Below are 21,625 nucleotides of genomic sequence, written 5' to 3'. Positions count from 1 at the left end.
GGAAACACTGGGATTTTGCTGGGATGCTGTGCTGGGGCTGGTGAGTGACTGGTGCCCATCCTGCTAATCCCCATGGGTGATGGTGCGGTGTCTTCTATAAACACTAACGCATTATAAACACAGACACAGCTCCCTGGGAAATGAATGACACCACCACAGGCTTGTGTTCAATCTGCTGAAACTTGGAAAAAACAGCTGCGCGGTGCCCAGCTGGGTGCAGGGCTCGCACTTGGGCCCGGATGCAGTGTTTTGGGGTTCACGGCAAAGTTTGTGCTCTACGGACTTGAGAAAATTAGGCAGGCAATGACTCGGGGTATAAAAATGTTCAGAACGAACTTTTATTTGGGGGTCGTTACAGAGGATGGAGTAGTCACAGGAATACAATTCTGCACAAAGTACGGAGGGTAAGTGTCCAGGGACGGCCTGGGGGCAGTGGAAGCATCACTTCCGACCCTACAAGTTTGCTGTCATGCAGCCTGGCTGACACCTGACGGTGAGAAGGTCTTCGCTTCTACGCGAGTTTTGCCGAACCCAACGGTCTGTAAGGGGTGCTGGGGAGAGTGAGCGCTGGTGTGCGGACATCAGTGGCTTTTAACACAAAAGGCACAATCGGCCTTCCTGAGGGGACCAGCATCCTTCGCGTTGCTGGCGTTTGGGAGAAGAGGGCGCTGTCACCATGGGGGCTCGGAGAGCGGGGCTGAGTCCACCCCCAGGAGCCCCCCGAGTGGGAACAGCGGGAGTGAGCCCGCAGGCTGCGGGGCCTCATCTGTCTACACCTCCCCGTTGAGTTCAATAAGTGGGTTATCAGTGGCGGCTGAAACTGCAGTGACTACATAGATACACAGGAAGAAGTTAGCTACGCTGAGCGCGGAACCGTTTAGTATGGATGGCCTGAGAGGGAGGGTTCGTGGTTTTCCATTTTGGGGGGGTCAGGGTGTCCTACAGATGTGGGGAGAGTGGGCAGCGCCTTGGATGCCACGGGGTTATTTGGTCGAAGTGCTGGTGCTGAATTCCTTTGGTAGCCCTTATTTTATTATTCTTTTGGTTTGTTTTTTAAAGAAAAAAAATGAAGTCAATTTTTGGGTCGGCATCTGAGGTAATAAGTTAAGAAGAAGCACCAAAGTGGCCCCCCGGCTGCGTGTCCCCTGGAGAAGCGTGTCCGGCGGGGCGGCCCCGACATCACAGGTTCTTCATGCACACCTGGCAGCGGCTGATGTGTGTGCGAATGAGGCCGGCCTTGAGCGTGTCGGCCGAGGGTGTGCCCTGGAAGCTCTGCTCGGGGATGGTGGTGAGCCAGAAGCTGTACTTGTTGGCATAGTAGTGGCAGGTGCCTCGGGCGCCGTTGCACTCGATGAATGGCGTGGCTCGGAAGTCCTCCAGGCAGCTGCCCGGTGACACCAGCGACTGGCCGCCCCCTTCGTCGCCCGCGGCCGTGTGCTGTGCAGGGTAGGGGGACGGGGCGGAAGAGATGCCGACACATTAATATTTTCTTTTAAAGGAAAAATAAAACAGCAAGGTCCTGCTGTAGAGCACAGGGAACTCTGTGCAATATCCTGGGATAAGCCATCAGGGGAAAGAATATGAAAAAGAATGTACACCTGTGTATAACCGAGTCACTGTGCTGTACAGTGGAAATTAACACAACATTGTAAGTCAACTATGCGTCAATAAAGTAAATTAAAAAAAATAAAATCAACATGTGGGTCAGAACCAGAGGGTCTATTAAAATTAAGCACCAGGGAATTCCCTGGCCGTCCAGTGGTTAGGACTCCGAGCTCTCATTGCCGAGGGCCCAGGTTCGATTCCTGGTCAGGGAACTAAGATCCCGCAAGCCGTGTGGCGCAGCCAAAAAAAAACAAAAGAAAAAACAAAAGAATTAAAAGCACCGAAGTGCCTCCTGCCCCCCTCCTTGGCTAACGTTTATGAAGAGGGAGTCACGGGTGCTTTGAATTTTATCATTTTTTTAAGAAAAGCTCTACTTGCTGATTTTTCTACAGTGAACACGTAATACTAGTGTAATTAGTTTTTTTCAATCAGAGGGTTGTTAAATTAGCAATTGGTTGCTTGAGATGATTCTGCTTGGGAGACCTGGCCAAGTGTTGGAGGGGATTTTCTTTGCCACTTTCAAGTTCTACTTTCTCTTGGTTTCAGAAACATGTTTAGCTTTTATGAAGGGGCATGGCGGGGCCCCGGATCGCAAAGCTTCTCTCTAAAACGTGTCATCTGGCTCGGTCCAGCAAGCCCAGTGGTAAGTGTGGTGTCAGAACCCGCGAATTTAGAACAGGAACACCTCAGCCACAGTGGGCAGGGCACAGAAGAGGCTGTCCTATGAGATACTTGGGCAGAAGCCCAGTTTAACCTTTTCTTCAAATGAAGCAGCAAAGAACAAAATCCTCTGAATAGTTTTCTGCTCACAGAACGCGGAAGCGTTCCCAAACAGAGCTACTGTGTGTTGTCGACAGAGACAAGCAGGCGTGCCTTCATGGGGCATCTCAAGCCCCGCTTTGGCCTGAAAGAGCTGAGGCCCTGCTGGTCCCCCCATGCATGTCACACACACGCACTCACGTGCACACACACACACACGTGCAGACACACATGCACACACACACACCCGTTTTCCAATGTGCTCGCCTCAGTGGACACGCCTCTGGCTTTGGGACTCAAGCAGCTGATGTCTCTTAAGAGAATCACTCATTGGACACTCGGCCTGTGAGGACCTCATTTGAATCGAAAGGAAAAAGTGAACTGATGGCTGGCTGGAGACTTACAGTCGCCGCCAGACCAGCTTCGAGAGGGGTCACTGAGGTAAGGGGGGGCCGACGTCTTTGCTGCTGTGGCAGCGATGGATCAAAGCGTGTCTTTTGTGCAGACAAGACAGGGACCGTCCCCCAGACAGGCAGGGGGACACTAAGCCGTGTGCTGGCTCTCTGGCGTCTGTGCCAGCAGGTGCTTCCGTGTTCTTGGAAGGGAAGGTGTGAGCAGCCCATCAGCGCCGCCCTGGTTGTACAGCGGCGCGAGGGGACCACGGTCCTCTTGTCACCCGCCTTGGGGGTGTCAAGGGCCAGGCTGGCAGGAGGCGCTTACTGAGGATCATGTGTGCTTAGCCCTTACCCCGTGACACAGCTCGAGATGTAACTGCTAATAAAAGAAGGGCTGTCTGACCTTTCTGGATACAGTGTAATCACTCCCTTCACAAGGAAGAGGCTCGTTTTTCATTTTTGAATTTCTCAATGGGACCAGAGCTCTGTCCACCCACCAAAGCCCCCTGACATGATTAGCTCCTGAAAAGCAGACAGTTGCCTGTCCCAGCACAGAACTTAGTATCCTGTTGCTTCAAATTATTGCAGCAGCAATACCTTAAAAAATGTTAAAAAATCAACACTTGTTTGTCTTCTCCTTCCTTTCCCAGAATCCAGGTTTTTTTTCTGTTGTTTTGATAAGATTAGCAAACTTGGTATAATTTATATATATATATATATTATGTTATTAATTTATGAAATATTTAACACGTTGGACATCCAGTCAATGTAGTGGAATTACGACAGTCATAATAAATATAAATGCAATACAAGACCCACCCTCCCCACTGGACTTTCCTTTCTCCCTCTGATGGTAAACAGGAAAATTGTAAGGGATGCTATCATGATAGCCAAATTTATCCTAATTAAGGCTGTACAAAGGCCTGGTGGCAAATTAATGGGTCCCCTCTGGGTGGGGGCACCTCCAGGCCTAACATGGCTCAATGAGCAAAGTGCAGAGGCTGTATTCCAGCTCTCACTCCTCCCCTGGGCCAGGTGCCCTTGTGCAGTGCACAACCTGAACAACCGCCCTGCTTAGTCTTACAAAGGCCAGGATGTGGCTGGGGAGAGGAACTCAGTTTGCACCCGGGCCCGTGCGCTGAGAGAGAGCAGGCAAGCCCCACGTACCATGAGGAAGGAATATCCGATCCACAGGCTCCGCCATCCAGCCGGGCAGTGGGGGATGGAGACGTCCTGGCTGTGGACGGCGATCGCAACGGCCGGGGCCTCGCACACGGAGCAGCGGCTGATGTAGGGCCTGATGTCCTCCTCGGCCACAGGCATCATGGGCAGCGGGGCGGTGGTGGAGAGCCAGTAGGACTTGTCGTTCCGGCTGGCATAGTAGCAGATGTCGCCAGGGTTGCAGTATAGGAAGGGCATGGTGCTGAACCGGGCCAGGCAGGAGCCCGCCAGGCCTGCGGTGCAGGGAGGGACCGTCACGGCGGAGCGTGCCGGGAAGGGGCCCCTCCAGGCCCCCGGCGGGGTTCAGCCACGCGCGGGGCGGGGTGGAGGGCGGGCTTGGGCTTTCCAACCCCTCAGGGGCTGACTCCACCCGCACTGTGCCCTTCGAGGTTCCCGCACACCTCGGGACCAGGCTGGGTCAGAGGGAGGGGCGACTTGGCGAATAGCACCCCGGTGAGGCCCGTGTCGGCGGGTCTTAAAGCACCAGCGCCCAGCACCCACCGATGACATCCCAGTTGGGGGCCTGGCTCACGGCACCCAGGTGCCTCCCAGAGGGACTCTGGTTACTCGTCCCCCAAATAACTCCACCAACTTCATCTTAGGGCCACAGTGAGTTAGTTCCCCTTTCACACTGACTGCTTTCCAGCTGAGAGCCGGGTGTCTGCTCTGCCGTCTGCGGCCTGCCGGGCCCTGTGCTGGCCTCGCCCTGTCTCTGCTGTTTTAGGCCCTGACTCTAGTTTGCTATGTCTCACTTTAAAAAAAAAAAAAACAACTTATCTGGACGGGAAGGTGCACAGATCATCGGGTTCAGCCCAGCAGATCTCCCCACCACACACATGGCCACCCTCCCTCCAAGCCCCCAATTTTAGTATGTGTTGGCCACATTTTCTATGGGCTGTTAGGTCTTTTAAATTGCTTTTGGCAACCAGGCTTCCTTGGAGAAATACCAGCACACACACACGCCCCCATATCCACTCTGCGGGGTTCTAAGTGCCTCCCAGCCCCTTGTGGCCCCGGCCTGACTGCTTATATATACACTGTGGGGCGAGAAGCAAGAATGCCGGGGAACGGCTGGCAGCCTCCAGGGGACGGGGCAGCGAGAGGCTGGGCCGCGGGAGCCTGCGGAGGCCGCTGAGGGCTACGAGGCAGAGTGGGCTTCCTGACCCCAGGTTGGGGGCATCTTGGTGCCTTCTGAGGACTCAGCAACCTCACTGTGGCCAGCGGGGCTGGCTGAGCTCGCAGGCGGTACCTACCCAGATCCTGGTTGTGGGCCTTCTCCTGGCCCTCAAAGTACAGCAGGCTGTATCCGCTCCAGAGCTTGTTCATGCCCACGGGGCACATGGGGTCCTGCTCCGTCTGGCTGTGCTTCACCAGGAGGTGCCCGATGCTGACACTGCGGCCGGGCATGCCAGGCAGGCCAGGGCTCCCGGGGCGGCCTGGCTCCCCTGGGACCCGAGACAAAGAGGCCACCTTGCAGCTGCCGTGCGGACCGCAGCCCACGTGCTGGCTGCGCGCGTGGTGACATTCACAGCCCTGCTCTGCTTTTCCCCAAGGGCCGGGGTCTCGGTGGCTCTGCCCTTTGGGACCAGGAGCCTCCTGGGGAGGCCCGTACCCCATCCCCGTGCCCTAACGTGGGACCACAATGATGGGAGTGAACAAGGGGCAGGGACCCAGCCTCCCCTGCGAGCCGCATCCCCCCCGCATTTTACACTCTCCTGGCCGTGGGTTGCGATGTGCTTCCTGCGATCTGGGCGCTGACCGTGCAGCCCGCCTTTACTGTCAGCACAGTGCTCACACCACGGGCTCAAACCGAGCGCAGGTGGATCACACCAAATCTCGAGACTTTTTTTTGTTTTGTTTTGCACGAATTGCTATTATTTCTGGCCTATCCTATCCTGCACACGTGCAAATAATTTTAAGAAGTCGATGATATAAGACTTCACAGCGGCTCCTGTAATGTAATCGGTGACTTTCAGCTCATAGCTTCCGGCCTTCAAGAGCTTTAGGAATCTTGTCTCTCGAAATATGTCAGCGGCTTCCTTCTCTGAGGCACCCGCAGATGTCTCAGAGGAAGGAAGGAGACCGGTCTGTCCTGGGGACTCTGTGCCAGGTGTTCTGCCAGGTGCAGGGGACACCGGGTGGGCGCAGGTATATGGGCCTTGCCCAGGACCCAGGCTGCAGCGGGGGCCCCAGGCTCTGGGCTACGGGGTGCAGCCCCTCATCTCTGCTCATCGCGGGGCTCGTCTGACCCCTCCCCGTACACCACGGTCCATTTATCAGACTCACAGCGGGGCCTGGAGGAAGCTCCCTGCCCTCTGCCCACCCCCGTCACCATCACTCACCTTCATAGCCAACGGGCCCCTGCAGCCCCACGGGCCCCTGGTCTCCTCGGAACCCGGGAACAGCTGACACGCCGCCTCTTCCCTGGGGCCCTGCCTTCCCTGGAGTCCCACGGAAACCTGCACAGCCACCGAGACACGCGTGAGTGCCCCGGGAAGAATGCAACGCTCCATCACTGGTGCTCAGCCAGTGCTTTCCAGCAGGAGAACAAAAGTGAAAGCAAAGCAAACAGGAAACGAGGGGTGGCCCCGCAGCACTGCTCCTACCTGGTTCTCCCGGGCGGCCCTGGGGTCCCATCTCCCCCTGAGGCCCCGGAGGGCCTCTCCTTCCCTGCGGACCCACTGGCCCCCGCTGGATGGCAATCCTCTGGGGGATTCCTGCAATCCCCGGGGCGCCCACAGCACCCGGGGTGCCTGGAAAGGGAAAAGAAAGGCCCGATGATGCGTGAGGACCACTCCGCTCTCTTGCTCTGGTCTCTATTCCATTTTTGACCCATTGAACCAATTCTGGAGCTTCCTTTGAGCCACCGCGCTCTCCAGAGGTGCGGTGGGTGATAACCCACCTGGAAGTCGCTCAGAGCCCTTCCAACAACCCCTGTCACCACCACGTCCCTGTGACAGAATGACCTCAGAGTGTCCCCTCCGAGACTCACTTACCCGGGTGTCCTCGGTCTCCTTTGGGTCCCTTGGGGCCTCGGTCTCCCACACTCCCGGCGGCACCTGTGTTGCCCATGAATCCTTGCTCCCCTCTGGGCCCTTCCGGACAAGCAGGACGTTAGGACACATGGGGCTGGGCAGGGGCTCTGGCCATCTCTGACCAGCGCCGCCAGCCTCCCCGAGAGGAGCCCCCGACGGGCACCGACCCTTACCTTTTTCTCCCAGGAGTCCGAACACGCCAGGCCGGCCCTGGGGCCCCGAGTCCCCGACCCATCCTTTGGTGCCTGGGTTTCCGGGGGCTCCTGGACCCCCCTCATCTCCTTTGATTCCAGGAAGAGCCACGGGCCCAGGTGGCCCCGGCGGACCTCGATAACCTGTTGGCATCAGTCCCAAGAAAGGCAAGTGTACACAGGAGGAAGGCACAGTCACGGCCGGGAGGCCGGATGCAAAGTCACCCGTTCAGGGGACCGGCTTTGGCAAGTCTGTAACACTGGGCAACTTTGCTTTTTATTGTGGTAAAATATACATAACAGAAACGTTAACATTTTAACCATTTTTAAGTGTACAGTTCGGTGGCATGAGGTGCATTCACGCTGCTGTGCAGCCGTCACCTCCATCCTGCTCGGAACGTTCTCATCTTCCCGGCGGAAGCTCTCTCCCTATTAAACACTAACTGCCCCTCCCCCGGCTCCCGGCCCCCACTGTCTACTTTCTGTCTCTGTGAATGTGGTTACTTAGGGAGCTCCTATCAGACAGTATGTGTCCTTTTCTGTCTGGCTTGTCCCCTCAAGGGGGACAACGAAAGCGTTCTATCCCTCAAGCAATCAGGTCGTGGCCAGCTCCTGTCCCCAGAGATTCCATTGTATCCAAGTGTGAGCCGTGCTTACCTTCCAGGCCAAATATCCCAGGCGCACCGACGTCACCTGGTAACCCAGAGATGTTGGAAGGGGGGGTGATGCCTGGAAACCCCTGAAGTCCTGGACTCCCAACCGGGCCTCGTTCCCCTTAGGAGGGAAATAGAAGTTGGTTAGTACCAGCGCCCAGCTTTCCATCCTGTTTCCTCTCTGTGCCCTCACCTGTCCAGGAGCGGGGCCAACAAGGAGAGGCAGTGATGGAAGGCGCCCAGCGCAGGCTCTCAGGCCGGGTCTGGGGAGACAGGGGCCGCGCTGCCTGTCCCCACGCCCACCAGCCTCCTCTCGCTGCCTAGAGGGTCCCGTGGACCTGCCTCTGCTGGGATATTGTCCTCACCGGCATGCTACCTGCTCAAGGGACAGCTGGTGGGGCTACCTGTGGGTGACACCCTGTCGGCCCAGGGAGCACCCGTCGTGGGAAGGCTCAGGATGGCGGGCGCTGGTATTTCAGTCCTGCCCAGGCCGTCCTCCAAGACCCTGGATCCCGATGGATGTCCACGTCCTGGGCAGAGTCCGTCCTCACTGTCCACAGATTCTGGACTTGCCGTCCTGCTTCCTCCACTGAGGTCTACTGGTGACCCCCAGTCAGTACCCGCAGCGCTCTTGGACGAGCAGGAGGGAGAGGGTGACTCCCAGCTCAGGGTGTCAACAAGGATCCTCCTACTGTCTACCTAGTGCCACGTTTTCTGCACTTCTGTGCTTTTTGTGGGTGATTTCACTGTTTAGAGTGGCCCCCAAGTGTCATGCTGAAGTGCTGTCCAGAGTTTCAGGAAGGCTGGGATGTGCTTCACAGAGAAAACTGTGTTACATGCACTTTCCTCAGGCCTCAGCTACAGTGCTGGTGGTCTGAGCCTGGATCCTCGGCCCTGGGTGGGCTGTGCTGGATCCTCAGCCCTGGGTGGGCTGTGCTGGTGGCCTGAGCCTGGGTCCTCAGCTCTGGGTGGGCTGTGCTGGTGGCCTGAGCCTGGGTCCTCGGCCCTGGGTGGGCTGTGCTGGTGGCCTGAGCCTGGGTCCTCGGCCCTGGGTGGGCTGTGCTGGTGGCCTGAGCCTGGGTCCTCGGCCCTGGGTGGGCTGTGCTGGTGGCCTGAGCCTGGGTCCTCGGCCCTGGGTGGGCTGTGCTGGTGGCCTGAGCCTGGGTCCTCGGCCCTGGGTGGGCTGTGCTGGTGGCCTGAGCCTGGGTCCTCGGCCCTGGGTGGGCTGTGCTGGTGGCCTGAGCCTGGGTCCTCAGCCCTGGGTGGAGCTGTGTGAACCCCACGCAGCCCCTCAGGACTCACAGTAAGGCCCCAGTTGGCTGGCCTTCCTCCTTCTCCTGCCTTCAGATCAATGCTGTGGGGCTTGGATATCAGGGAATTTGGACCTTCCACTTAATGAAAGGGGAGAGGGAGGTGACAGACCCTGGAGAATCAGATGATGCGGTCCGTGGGCCTTGAGATACCTGCCCCCCCCCCATAGGAGATCAGGGTCGCTGGCCTCCTCAGTGCCTGGCTTCTCCTTTGGGTGTCGATGGGTCTAGCTTCGGGGTAATTCTGACCAGAACACGGGCGCTCAGGCCCTTGTCTTGGAAGCCCAGATGTGACGGGCCCGTCTGGTCCAGCACCCTTGCCGGCTGCCCAGACGGCGTCCGTGGACAGCGTGCTGGGCTGAGCTGGGGGTGGGTGCGGGCCCTGGCCGTCAGAAGATAAGCGCTGGGCCAAAAGCACATGCTGGGGCGCTTTCCTCTCAGTTTAGGTGGAGCCTGGTTTGCTGGTGGATGGGCAGGGGGTGGGGCTGGGGCTCGTGCTCAGCGGCTGAGACCACCCCTCCCTGGCTGCTCCCGCCACGGTCCACGCCTGGCACGCAGGCACCACTCAGGGGCTGTGATGCATTCATTCACTCATCTATCCAACACTCCCATGCGCGTATCACAGCCAGGGCCCTGTGCCGGGTGCACACCTAACCCTGGGGGCACCGAGGGGCTGGAGTGTGATCTTATCCGTCCTCCAAGGGAGTGTGGTCACTAGCTAACCCCAGCGGAGTAAGATTATGATGGAGTATAAATGATGGAACACTAGTGGGATGTTTGCAACAAGAAATTCTCCCCAGAGGAGCCGGCACCTGCCCTGCCCCCGGCCTCTCGTCTCTCAGACTCATGGACACTGTGGTTGTGGGGATGCAGATGGTGATACTGGGGTGTTGGCCTCACCTGGGACTCCACGCTCCCCTTTCCGTCCCGGGGCTCCTGTGGGGCCTGGAAGGGTGTTGGCCTCTCCTGGGTCACCCCTGGCCCCAATAGGACCTGGGAAGCCGGCGTCCCCGTGGATGTCCGCACCTGTGGCCGGGTTGACAAGCAGACGTCAGTGTCTTCAACCGGGCAGAGTCCATTTTCATGAGTGGAGGGAGAGTAACACTCTCAGTGAGACTCAGAAACAGAGAACCTGGGCGTCCCTGGTGGCGCAGTGGTTGAGAGTCCACCTGCCGATGAAGGAGCCACGGGTTCATGCCCCAGTCCGGGAAGATCCCACATGCCGCGGAGCGGCTGGGCCTGTGAGCCATGGCTGCTGGGCCTGCGCATCCGGAGCCTGTGCTCCGCAACGGGAGAGGCCACAACAGTGAGAGGCCTGCGTACCGCAAAAAAAAAAAAAAAAAAAAGAAACAGAGAACCCAACGGCGGCCGTGGAGATTTCAGCTCCCTGGGTGGCCTTGGTGTCCCAGACCCTGCCACTTGGAAGGAATCCTGGGGATCGTAACTGAACCCCTTTGCTTTATAGGGGAGACCGCCGAGGCCCCCTGGAAAAATCCCAGATTCCAGGACGCAGGTGGTCCTGCAGCTGAGACCTGCCGAGGGCCCCAGGCTCCTGGTGCTAAGCCTGAGTTAGGCTGAAAAGGGAAATGCTATTTAAAACCTTCTCTGTTCCCACATCAGGGGCTCAAAGTAGCTGGTGTCAGAAAGAGTGACATAACCTGAGCATCTAAACTCGAATTGAAATGTTCATTGAAGCATGAGTGTGTGAATTTATATATGATTCCACACACCCAAATTTACCTGTAGACAGATGAATGTTTGATTACGTAAAACATCTATAAAGAGAATATTCTAAAAGCAGTGGTAGAACTATGGGTATTTTTTTTCTTTTGCTGAAGTGTATTTTTTTAAGCTTTTCTCTACTCAGCATGAACTTTTATCATCTGAAAACAGTAAAAATTGTCCTTAAAAACATATATTAATAATATGCCCTACAATATTTTAGTCCAATTAATACATTTTAAAAATTAGGGGCTTCCCTGGTGGCGCAGTGGTTGAGAGTCCACCTGCCGATTCAGGGGACACGGGTTCATGCCCCGGTCCGGGAGGATCCCACATGCCGCAGAGTGGCTGGGCCCGTGAGCCATGGCTGCTGAGCCTGCGCATCCAGAGCCTGTGCTCCGCAATGGGAGAGGCCACAGCAGTGAGAGGCCCGTGTACCACAAAAAAAAAAAAAAAAGAAAAAAAAATTAAATGCAAAGACAGGGCATTAAGATTTAAGATTGAAAGGAACTAAATTTAAAATAAAGAAATTTCAGAGAAGTCACCGAGAGTTTTGCACCTGTGATGGCAGCTTACCAGAGGGGGACAAGGGTAAAAAGGAAGCTTTCTGCACAAGGGGATCTCGTCCCCTCTGAGGAACAGATGGACGCAGATAGTATTCTGAGATCCCGGAAGGGGATAATCATGCAAACCTCATTCTGTTATTGGCTTTTGGAAAGGATGGGCTTTGTATCTCCTTCAGGACAAAAAGGGTCACAATAACTTCCAAGAGCAGCTTCTAACAGTTTCTTAAAGGTCTCACTTCCTTCTCCTTACGGAACACCCCACCCGGCCCAAACCCCCGTACGCCACCACTGTGAAGGGAATTGTCTTTTCCAAACCCATCTGTCAAAGTTCTAACCCGCCACGTGATGGGGTCTGGAGGGGGGCCTTTGGGAGGCCTTTGGGGTGAAAGGGCCCCTGATAGGACTGGCGTCCTTCTAAGAAGAGACACCAGACAGCTCGCCCTCCTCCTCCACCGCATGCGGACACAGCGAGAAGCCGGGGAGAGGGCCCTCACCCGGACTCTGCCGCAACGGCTCCCACCCCAAGCTTCCCGCCTCCAGATCTGGGAGGAGTGACTAACTGCCTGCTGGTTGGGCCCCCGGGCTGCAGGAGCCAGACGGGACTGAGTCCCCGTGGCCTCAGGGACGGAGCCCGCCCTGCTCCCTGAGCTCCCCGACCCCCGTCCAAGTCCCTGATGGGCCACCCGGTCCCTTGCCCCACTGCCATCTGGTACCTGGGGATCCGGGGAAGCCTTTGGTGCCTGGCAAGCCGTGTAATCCGCCGATGCCGCGGAGGCCGGGCAGACCTGTGGAAGACCCTCGTGGTTATTCCATGGCGGAGCAGAGGGAGACCCTTAACATAATCAGATGCTTTTTTCTGCTGTGATACGGTCGCCCATCCAGTGTGTTCGAAAGCTGGGCAAACCGGAAGTACAGCAAATACTGTGACATGTAAATCAGTCGCTTCTGTGTCACCCAGGAGAACCATTAACCTAAAAGTTGTTTTCATGGAAACTTTTGACAGACTCGTTACAGCCAGAAGGGGCCTGGGCGGTGCTGTGTGTTTCTTTTCCTGATCCGTGAGTCACTGTATGTATAAAAACGGTGCTTGGAACCAACAGCCTGGTATCATTTCCATTCCTTCTGGATTTCCGAGGATCAGCTTTCCTAAAGTGGGACTTGGGAAGCAGGCGACAGTTCTTCCTGTGATGCGGGCAGTGAATATGGGGTCGGGGTGCGCCCCCCTGAACTCTGGACAGGACAGTGTCCAAGGGCCTGTGCCCTGACCAAGGCCTGTCAAGGCCGGGCCGAGTAACGCCCCAAGCCCCCCAAGGGCTACACCAGACCTCGCTCAGCGGGGCCCCTGCATCTGTCCCTCTGTCCTGCCTCTGCACCGCCCAGGTGCTGACTGAGAGTCACCCTGAGGTCTCCGGGCAGGTTTCTGTTCCTCATTCTGGGGAGTGAACGCCTCTTTGCAGGTTGACATTGCTTCGTGTCTGCAGAGAGGGGAGGGGTCTTACCTGGTAGGCCTGGGCTCCCCGGCCAGCCGTATTCTCCTTTGGTGCCGGGCACTCCCGCCCGTCCCGGCTCTCCCTGAGGCCCCTGCAGCCCTGTCAGTCCGGGAAAGCCTGGGGGAGAGACGCATCCTTCAGGGGGACACAGGAACCCCGAGGCCTCGTGGCCTCCAGCTCGGGTCCTGCCTCGGGGAGGGACTTTGCGGGAAAGAACCAGCTTCCCTTCCACGTGGCCTTGGACCCCGCATTCAAGTTCAGCAGGGTTAGCGCAGCCTGGCCTAACAGAACAGCTTGTGTATTCGTAATGTCATTCCATCGTGCACGTGGAAGCCTGGGGAGAACCCAGAGACCCCTTGAGGATCAGCCTGTCTGTGTTCACAGATCCCGGGCAACAGCGAGCAAAACAGCAGCAAGAAAAAAGCACAAAACGAATTCACTCGTGTAACTCGGGATCCCCCATGAATTCTGCAATTGAAATGCACGAAAGGCAGCCATCACAGGAACTGTCTAAACATGTACGGAGAGACAGACGGTGGCCGCACAGACACGGCCATCGGCCCCGTGCCTCCGCCACAGCTGGGCTGGGCTGGACCTAGGGAGGGACAGGTGGGAGGGAGCTGCCTCGGCTGTGACCGCGGGCGAAAAGCAGACGGGCAGAACTGGCCGCCCTTGTTTTGGGCCCTTGGAGATTTGGGGGCTCGGCCGCACTCGGCCTCACTGGCCACCGCACCGTCCAGCTGGGCCCAGGGAGGGCAGGCTGGGGGAAGGTGGTGTGGCCCGGGATTTTACCTGTTTGCCCTTTAAGTCCAGGAGGGCCCTGGACTCCTGCCAGGCCAGTGATCCCAGGGAAGCCGACATCACCCGCTGTTCCTTTCTCTCCGAAGAATCCCTTTAGACCTGTAACCACAGATGTGCTGCTCAGAACAAACCACAGCCGTCAGTCATGTCACTGGGGTTTAAGGCTCGTGGGGTTCAACGGGGCACCGGGTAAAGGATGCTGCCTTCGCACTGGTGCTTCCAGTTGTGAATGGGGGTGGAAATCTAGACGGCTCCTTCCTCAGCTAAATTTCTGCCTAATTCCCTGCTCTGAGCCTGTGGGCAGCAGCCTCCAAGCTGGCACCCAGTGGTCCGCATCCTGGTATTCACACCCTTGTGAGCTCCACCCACACTGAGTAGGGCTACCTGCGTGAACACCAGGACACCGTGGACAGGCCACTGTGCCACCTGGAGCCCAGCTCATACAAATCATCACTGCTTTCACCCTGTCCCTGCTCTGGAGGAAGCCAGCTGCCATGTCACGAGGACACTCAAGCTCGTGGGGAGGAATTCAGGCCTCCCGCCAAGAGCCACCTTGGACGTGGGTGGTCCAGCCCAGTCTGGCCTTCAGATGAGGCAGCCCTCCTGACCTCATGACCAGAATCTCATGAGAACCACCCTGTTTCCGAATTCCTGGCCTCAGAAACTGTCAGATAACACCAGCGGTGGGTGCTCTAAGCCGCCACATTTTGGGCGCCTTGTTAAGCGGCCAGAGCCCACTCACCTGAGCCCTTATCTGAGTGGTTTCTAACGGGTGCTGTGCCGGGGAATCTGGGGGGTTAGTCAAAACATGAGATGTTTGAGCCTCTCAGGTCTGGGTCAGGCCCGGAATCTGCCTTTTAGACGAGCCCCTCAGGTACTTCTCTGCTCATTGCGTGGACTTAGAGAAGCGCTGCCTTCCCGTCAGTGACACTATTCTGTGCCACAGGTTTTGGTGTTTCTGGGACGCTGGAAGGTTTTGGAATCTTCAGACCAACCCGATTCTACACAGTCACTTTCACCAGTGTCTCCTGAAACCTCTGAGGCTCTTCTCAGAACAGTTACTGTCGGCGTTCTCGTGGTCTTGAAGAAAACCACCTAAGAAGTTCTGCTTGTTTTCTATGGATTATTTTAGTGTTTTAAAATCTGCTCCAAACCCCTATTTACCTATTTCTTCCATAAACGGTCTCCACCACCTCCACCCGGACCCAGAGTCCAGTGCAGCCTGTCTCTCATCCTCCGAGGAGGGACCCGGCCAGAGCCCCCGGTCCCCGGGGCCCTCCCACTGGGAGGCCACCTGCCCAGGGCCCCTGGGCACCTCCCACCCACGCTGCAGGGGCAAGCGCCGGGGCCGAGCCCACTTCTTACACTGCACTTGTCTTAGGGCGAATGGAACACCCCTGAGGATGCTGACAACTGTCACCGCCCCCCTGGCCCTAGGATACAGTCCCCTGGAGATGGACACAGTGGGAGGCTCCACTTCCTGGACTTCAGTTTAACTAAAAGCTAAACGTTCAAGGGGTAACAACCATATTTCCTGGGGTGGGGCAGTTTCTCTTCACACACATTTCCAATCGAACAAAGGAAGCCATGGTTAGTGACATATGTGGTGAAGATGGTCTCACATTTCTGCTTTTATAAACAACACCGCCAAAGGAATTATGTAGGATGGGAGGTCCAGCCAGCCTAAGGTACCCTTGTCTGTGAATAAAGCCGTCGGGAGACCAAACTGTAGATCTACAGGGAGCCCAAGGAGTTCATAGGTGAGGTTACCTATTCCTCAGTGACAGCCCTCCACTCCCAACTGGGCTGAATGCCCCTTTCCATGCTGGAGCTTTCCCTCAAGAAAGCTCAGCGCCCTCCTTGTTGGCCGAACACATGGACAGACTCTTTCCCTGAACCCGAGCCATCCCTAGGCAGACCTGTGGGGTCTCCCAAGATAAAATCGCAGGAAGGAGGCATCTAGTCCAAGTCCCGTGGGAGATGACACAAGCAGGAATTTTGTTCTTGAACTTCAGTGATGCTCAGAGAAGGGGCGTGAGCTGCCATGCCACGTGACACCCCCTGACGTACCCAGGGCTGGGGGGCCGCCCCTTGTTGCCTTACTCAGTAGAGGGGTCTGACTTCCACTCCCCTTTCTTCTAGACCTTTCACAGTTTGCAAGGGCTCTGGTCATTGTGTCACTTGTTTCGTGCTCTAGGACATGTCCCAGCAGAACAGGCACACGTGGTACCTTTTAGCGGCTGCAGCTACTCCCATCCACTGAATGTTGATTCTCTCCATCTTCCCTCTCAGGGAGAGAAAGGTTTCCTGACATTGTCTTCAGGCTCAATTTAATTAAAAATTCCAGTCTTCCTTACACATCGGGCTTAAGGACCTCAGACCATCCCTACGTCGCGACCCGTGGGCTCACTGAGCAAGTTGGCAAGCGTGAGTGACGACAGACCAGGGGGCAAAGGCTGCGGAAGGTGAAGGGATGGAGAACCACGCGGGTACCTGGGGCTCCAGTGGTACCTCCTTCCCCCTTCAGGCCTGGACTTCCTGGAAGGTCTATAGTGCTTCCAATATCACCTGTTAGGTGCAAAAAAGACGGCTGAAGTCGGGTCTTCCTGTGGTTAGTTTAGCAACTTCTATGACACTACATTCCTAATAAGAATAATTTGCTTCAAAATAACGGCACCCACAGGCCTGATGTCCCCGCACTGCCCGGGATGCTCTGGATGGGGGATGCCCTGTTTTCACCGTCCCAGCAACACTCACCAAAGTCACCGATGGGGCCGATCTCGCCGTGAAAGCCTCCTCTCCCCGGAGCTCCCTTGTCGCCCTGGAGCAGAGCCAAACATGAAACCATCTTACATGGCCGTTTGTGAAGTTTGTAATTTTTTTAAAAAAACTTCTTGTTTTATATTGGAGTATAGCCAATTCACAATGCTGTGACAGGGGCTTCCCTGGTGCCGCAGTGTTTAAGAACGCAGGGGACACGGGTTCGATCCCTGGTCCCGGAAGATCCCGCATGCCACAGAGCAACTAAGCCCGTGCGCCGCAACTAGTGAGCCTGCGCTCTAGAGCCCGTGAGCCACAACTACTGAGCCCGCGTGCTACAACTACTGAGCCCGCGCGCCTACAGCCTGTGCTCCGCAACAAGAGAAGCCACCACAATGAAAAGCCTGCACACCGCAATGACGAGTAGCCCCTGCTCACCGAAACTAGAGAAAGCCTGCACGCAGCCACGAAGACCCAATGCAGCCAAAAATAAACAAACAAATAAATAAATTTATATAAAAAAACCAATGCTGTGACAGATTCAGGTGCACAGCGAAGTGACTCAGCCATACACGTACATGTATCCTTTCTCCCCCAAACTCCCTCCCATCCAGGCTGCCACATAACATTGAGCAGAGTTGCCTGTGCTATACAGTAGGTCCTTGCTGGTTATCCATTTTAAATATAGCAGTGCGGACATGTCAATCCCAAACTCCCTGACTATCCCTTCCCCCAACCCTTCCCCCCACCGGTAACCATAAGTCTGTTCTCTAAGTCTGTGAGTCTGCTTCTGTTTTGTAAGTAAGTTCATCATTTCTTTTTAGATTCCGCATATAATGGATATCATACGATATTTCTCTTTCTCTGTCTGACTTGGTGAAGTTTGCAATTTTGAAGGGTTAGCGTATCCAGCTGTTCTGCTAACACCAACTCTCGAGGTTTGCAATGTCATCATTTTGTAAAAAAGTCCTAAAGTTTTTCAGTGTAGTATAGAAGCTGGTTTGCATACCTGTTCTTATTAAACTGCAAAGCAGTAATGATGGCAGTTTTATTGAAATAAATAACATCAATGACACAGACCATGGTCATGACAGTGGTAGTCATAATCATGGCTGTGCCCTACCCTCTGCCAGGCTTACCCGGGCAAACATGTCGGGTACCATCTCAAGAGCTCATTCAAGCCCCACAGCAGCCTGTGAGGTGGGGACTGTTACTGCCCATTAGAGAGATGAGGACGCTGAGGCACAGACTGGCTCAGTAACTTGCCCAGGGACATTCAGCCCATGAGTGGCAGAACTGAGTCTTGTCCCCCAGGAGCCGTGGACCGCAGTGCTCGGCCAGCAGGCCACGGGGAGAGGAACTCACAGAAGATGCCCACTTACCCTACTGCCTGTGAAGCCCGGAAACCCTGAGATTCCGGGGGAGCCGGGCACGCCGGGGAATCCTGGTGACCCTGGCACGCCGGGGAATCCGGTATCTCCTTTGACTCCTTTGACGTAGCCTGGTTGCCCTGGCAGCCCAGGGACTCCCGACAGCCCGGGGATCCCTGGCATTCCGGGAATGCCTGCAGGGAGACTGAGTGTGAAGTTCTGGGGGGACCCTGCTCCACCCACCCCGGGCCCCCGAGAACCACCCGCCAGCTCCTGGCACGGACATCAGGGTGTCAGGAGGGCTGCAGCACAGGAGGCTGACCCGGGCGCTGGGGCGTCTCTGCTACTCTCGTACGCTGTGAGGGGCTGGGGTAGGCAGGGGACCCCAGGCCACCGGCTCTGAGGTCAGGCGGGGCCTCACCTTTCAAGCCCAGGTATCCTTTCAGTCCCATGGGGCCTTCATCTCCTTTCTCTCCTTTGATGTCTTTCATTCCTGGCAGGATGATGGGAGGTGGTCCGGGGGGGCCGGGGTCCCCTCGGCTGCCTGGAAGGGAACAGAATGCAGTCATTCCCTTGACCTCCGGAGCAGGGGTTAGAACCTGGGTGGGGAAGGCTTCTCGGCTGCTGCCGTACTTCCTTTCAAGCCCGCATCCCGAGGGGCTGAGCCATGGGTGGTACAGCTCCCCTGCGGCTGCGAGCTGGGAGCCCAGGTGATGGGAACAGCCATCTTCCTCCACGCTTCTCTCCTCAAGGGAGGGGGGCACAGGGACCACTACTGACTTCAGAACATGTTCACCCCAGAGAACCCTGTGCCTCTCAGTGGTCACCCCACCCCATCTCCCCTTCCCCAGCAATAGAAACCACTAACCCACTTTCTGTCTCTGCAGACAGGTCTGTTCTGGACACTTCATACAAATGGAAGCAGACAGCATGTGGCATATTTTCAAGTTTCATCCACGTCGTAGCATGTGTCAGAGCCCAATTCTTTTTCATCGCTGACTAATACTCTTTTATACGGCTATGCCCCATCTTGTTTATCTGTGATGGATATCTGGGTTTTTTCTATTTGGGGCTATAATGAATCATGCTGCTACACAATTTGTGTATGAGTTTCTGTGTGGATGTCTGTTTTCAGTTCTCCCGGGTGCACACCCAGGAGTGGATCTGCTGGGTAATTCTGTGCTTATCTTTCTAAGAAACTGCCAACATCTTCCACCCTGGCTGCACCATTTGATATTCCCACCAGCAGGGTCTGAGGGTTCCCATGTCTTTACATCCCCATCAACCTTTGTTATTAGTAATTCAGTTGTTTTAGAGACCATGGTGATACTTTGAGAACAAGGGTGTCTGAACAAATGTCATGAAGATGTGGTTCGTTGGGAACACCCTTCCTGCATCTCCCACCTGGTGTCTTGGGTTGCCCCCCCAGGCCAGGGCTTGGAGCAGGCTCGCTTCCGGGGGTCACCGTCTCTCTGCACAGGGTGTAGCCGTCCACCTGGACGACCGTGTCCCTCTTTTGCCAAAGGCGCTCTGTCCTTCAGACCTCAACTTCCGCTTCTCCCCTGGCCTCACTTCCTCGTGTGCACCACGGAATACTCATGGTGGGACATGTCTCTTAGGATGTTTTTGGTTCTTAACGCTGCGTCGTTTCCGTTCTCAAGTTTCCTTCGGTCAGTGGCACTCCCTCCTTATACACGGCCAGTGCACTGAAGCAAGGAGGAGGCCCTCCAGTTCCTGGAGTTAGCTTCTCTTTTAATAGTGTCTAGTGTTTGGGTTCCCGGAACATTGTTCTAGGCAGTGTCAGGCCGCCGTTAAAGTGAGTCTCAACCTGGCCGAGAAGTGACGTACCTTTCACACCGGGCTCGCCAGTCAGGCCCTTCAGCCCGGGGACTCCAAAAAATCCAGTCTCTCCTTTGTTTCCTGGAATCCCGGATCTCCCCTTGAGCCCGAGCATGCCTTGGAAGCCGTCCATCCCGGGAGAACCCTTAACTCCTTCAGAGGGAATGAGAAAGCGCTGGGTTAGGCGTGGCTCCCACTTGAGACTTGTGTGAGGACAGGCGAAGATTCTTAATGTCAGTAGGATTTTCGGGACAGCACCTGCTAAGGGACTGGTCCGCTGCCTGAGGGGCAGAGTCAGCCCGTCTGCCACCGGGGACAAGACGTAAGGCCAATGCAGGCGGACAGACAGGAGGGAACTGGAAGTCACGGGGTCCGTGGTCTTTCCACCAGGTTGGAAAGGGGCCCTGGGACTTGGTGTGATGTTGACACTGCACCCAGCGTGGAAACCTGGCAAAGGGCCCTGGAGAAGGCAGCACGGTGTCTCCAGCTGCAGTCAAGGGCCAGAGAGCCCCACTTGCGGGTGGACTAGCCTCACCTGCGAGCAGGGAAACCTACGCTGGGGACCAAGCATTTCCCTTTGCTTTGGTTTCCGTTCACCACCCAGCCTCCGGATCTGAATCCCGACTCCCGGGGGCCTGTCCACAGATCCCCCCTGGCAGAGAGTAAGTCCGCTCCTCAGACAGTCCCTCTCTCGTGGTAAGTTAATAAACTGGCATTTGGGGGCACAGCGGTCACAGCCAGCCTGGGCAGCATCGCCCGGTCCCCAGGGCTCCACGCAGCCTGGGGCTGCAAGGCTGGGCCCTCCCGCAGAGCTGTCCCACCCGCGCCCCACAGGCTAGGTCCCCGGTCGTGTTCTGCAGTCACCTTTGGGGCCCGGGGCACCAGGCATCCCGGCCATTCCTTTGAATCCAGGGCCTCCGGGATGACCTCTCTCGCCCTGCCAGCCAGGGTCACCTCTATCCCCGGACACACCCTTCATGCCCACGGGGCCAGGGACGCCTGTGTCACCTGGCTCCCCTCTGTCTCCAGGCAGACCTGTCAGGACGGGGAAGGAAGATAAAACACGATGAACAAACCACACAGAGAAAACACCTCTACGATACTTCTGAGACATCGATACCAATAACTTTTGGTAAGAGAAACGTCTTGGAAGGACAACGGGAAAGTGTAACCACAGAGGTGAGTCTGAAGGTGTGACTAGAGCGTGCAGCACACCGCAGGCTGGCCTTTCTAAAGAGGTCCTTCCCCGACAGCCGGCGGTCAGCCCGTGGGACACGAGTCACATGAGACTTTCTCCGCTTGGGCGCAAAGCCACGGAGCTGGAACGGCTGGGGTTACTTGTGGCTGGCGGCCCTCCTGACATCGCTGGGGTTAGGTTCTAGGGGAGGTCCTGCGACACCTGCCATCCTCATCTCGTTAGGGCGTCAGCAGCTGCCGGCCTGCCCTTACCCAGCCTCCCCGACAAAGCTCAGCCCCTCTGTTAAAACCCCCCAACGGCTCCCTCGCCCAGGGGCTCTAGCTCCTTAGCTGGCATCCAACGCCTTCTGAACGCTGGCCCCATGTCCCCCTCTAGGCTCCCATCCCCTCCTCAGATGATGTGCTCTCCCCCCGCCCGTCTCCTGGGGCTGTGCCCCTCCTAGGAAGGGCCCGTCTTCCATGCCCAGCCCCTCCCATCCCCTCCTCCCAAGGCTGTTCTAGCCCACCAGCTCCCCTGCGGTCTGAAACGCGGGGCCCCGTGGTCTGGTCACCCTGCTGCTTGCCCCGGCCAAACACAAGCTTTCCCGTGGGTAATTCCATCCCCTCCTAAACCGTGGGCTCCATCAGGTAGGGCTTTGGCGTGGATCTTGAACACACCGTGCTGCGTTCCACGCCTGAGAACAGGCAAGGCCTTGCGAACACTGGTACAGA

At 56.6% G+C, this 21,625-nt stretch overlaps 1 protein-coding gene across 2 annotated transcripts in view; it reads right to left on the bottom strand.

The window, feature by feature from the left end:
* Positions 1 to 316: 316 nt before the first annotated feature.
* COL4A2 (collagen type IV alpha 2 chain) overlaps positions 317 to 21,625 on the bottom strand; it is a 635,121-nt gene continuing 613,812 nt past the window's right edge. For both annotated transcript variants that reach the window (XM_060080229.1, XM_060080228.1), the window contains 18 exons: positions 20,582 to 20,752; positions 19,727 to 19,870; positions 18,300 to 18,422; positions 17,891 to 18,072; positions 16,506 to 16,569; positions 16,242 to 16,316; positions 13,740 to 13,847; positions 12,957 to 13,064; positions 12,171 to 12,242; positions 10,070 to 10,195; positions 7,864 to 7,980; positions 7,189 to 7,350; positions 6,977 to 7,075; positions 6,587 to 6,733; positions 6,323 to 6,439; positions 5,234 to 5,425; positions 3,927 to 4,213; positions 317 to 1,437 (listed from right to left, as the gene is read on the bottom strand). In XM_060080229.1, coding sequence (XP_059936212.1) covers positions 1,180 to 1,437; positions 3,927 to 4,213; positions 5,234 to 5,425; positions 6,323 to 6,439; positions 6,587 to 6,733; positions 6,977 to 7,075; positions 7,189 to 7,350; positions 7,864 to 7,980; positions 10,070 to 10,195; positions 12,171 to 12,242; positions 12,957 to 13,064; positions 13,740 to 13,847; positions 16,242 to 16,316; positions 16,506 to 16,569; positions 17,891 to 18,072; positions 18,300 to 18,422; positions 19,727 to 19,870; positions 20,582 to 20,752 — 2,552 coding nt within the window. In that variant the 3' untranslated portion in view covers positions 317 to 1,179. The remainder of the gene's footprint in view (positions 1,438 to 3,926; positions 4,214 to 5,233; positions 5,426 to 6,322; positions 6,440 to 6,586; positions 6,734 to 6,976; positions 7,076 to 7,188; positions 7,351 to 7,863; positions 7,981 to 10,069; positions 10,196 to 12,170; positions 12,243 to 12,956; positions 13,065 to 13,739; positions 13,848 to 16,241; positions 16,317 to 16,505; positions 16,570 to 17,890; positions 18,073 to 18,299; positions 18,423 to 19,726; positions 19,871 to 20,581; positions 20,753 to 21,625) is intronic.

The sequence above is a fragment of the Mesoplodon densirostris genome, chromosome 17 (genome assembly GCF_025265405.1).
Source record: "Mesoplodon densirostris isolate mMesDen1 chromosome 17, mMesDen1 primary haplotype, whole genome shotgun sequence".
NCBI lineage: Eukaryota > Metazoa > Chordata > Mammalia > Artiodactyla > Ziphiidae > Mesoplodon > Mesoplodon densirostris.
This window is presented reverse-complemented; position numbering and strand designations above follow the sequence as displayed.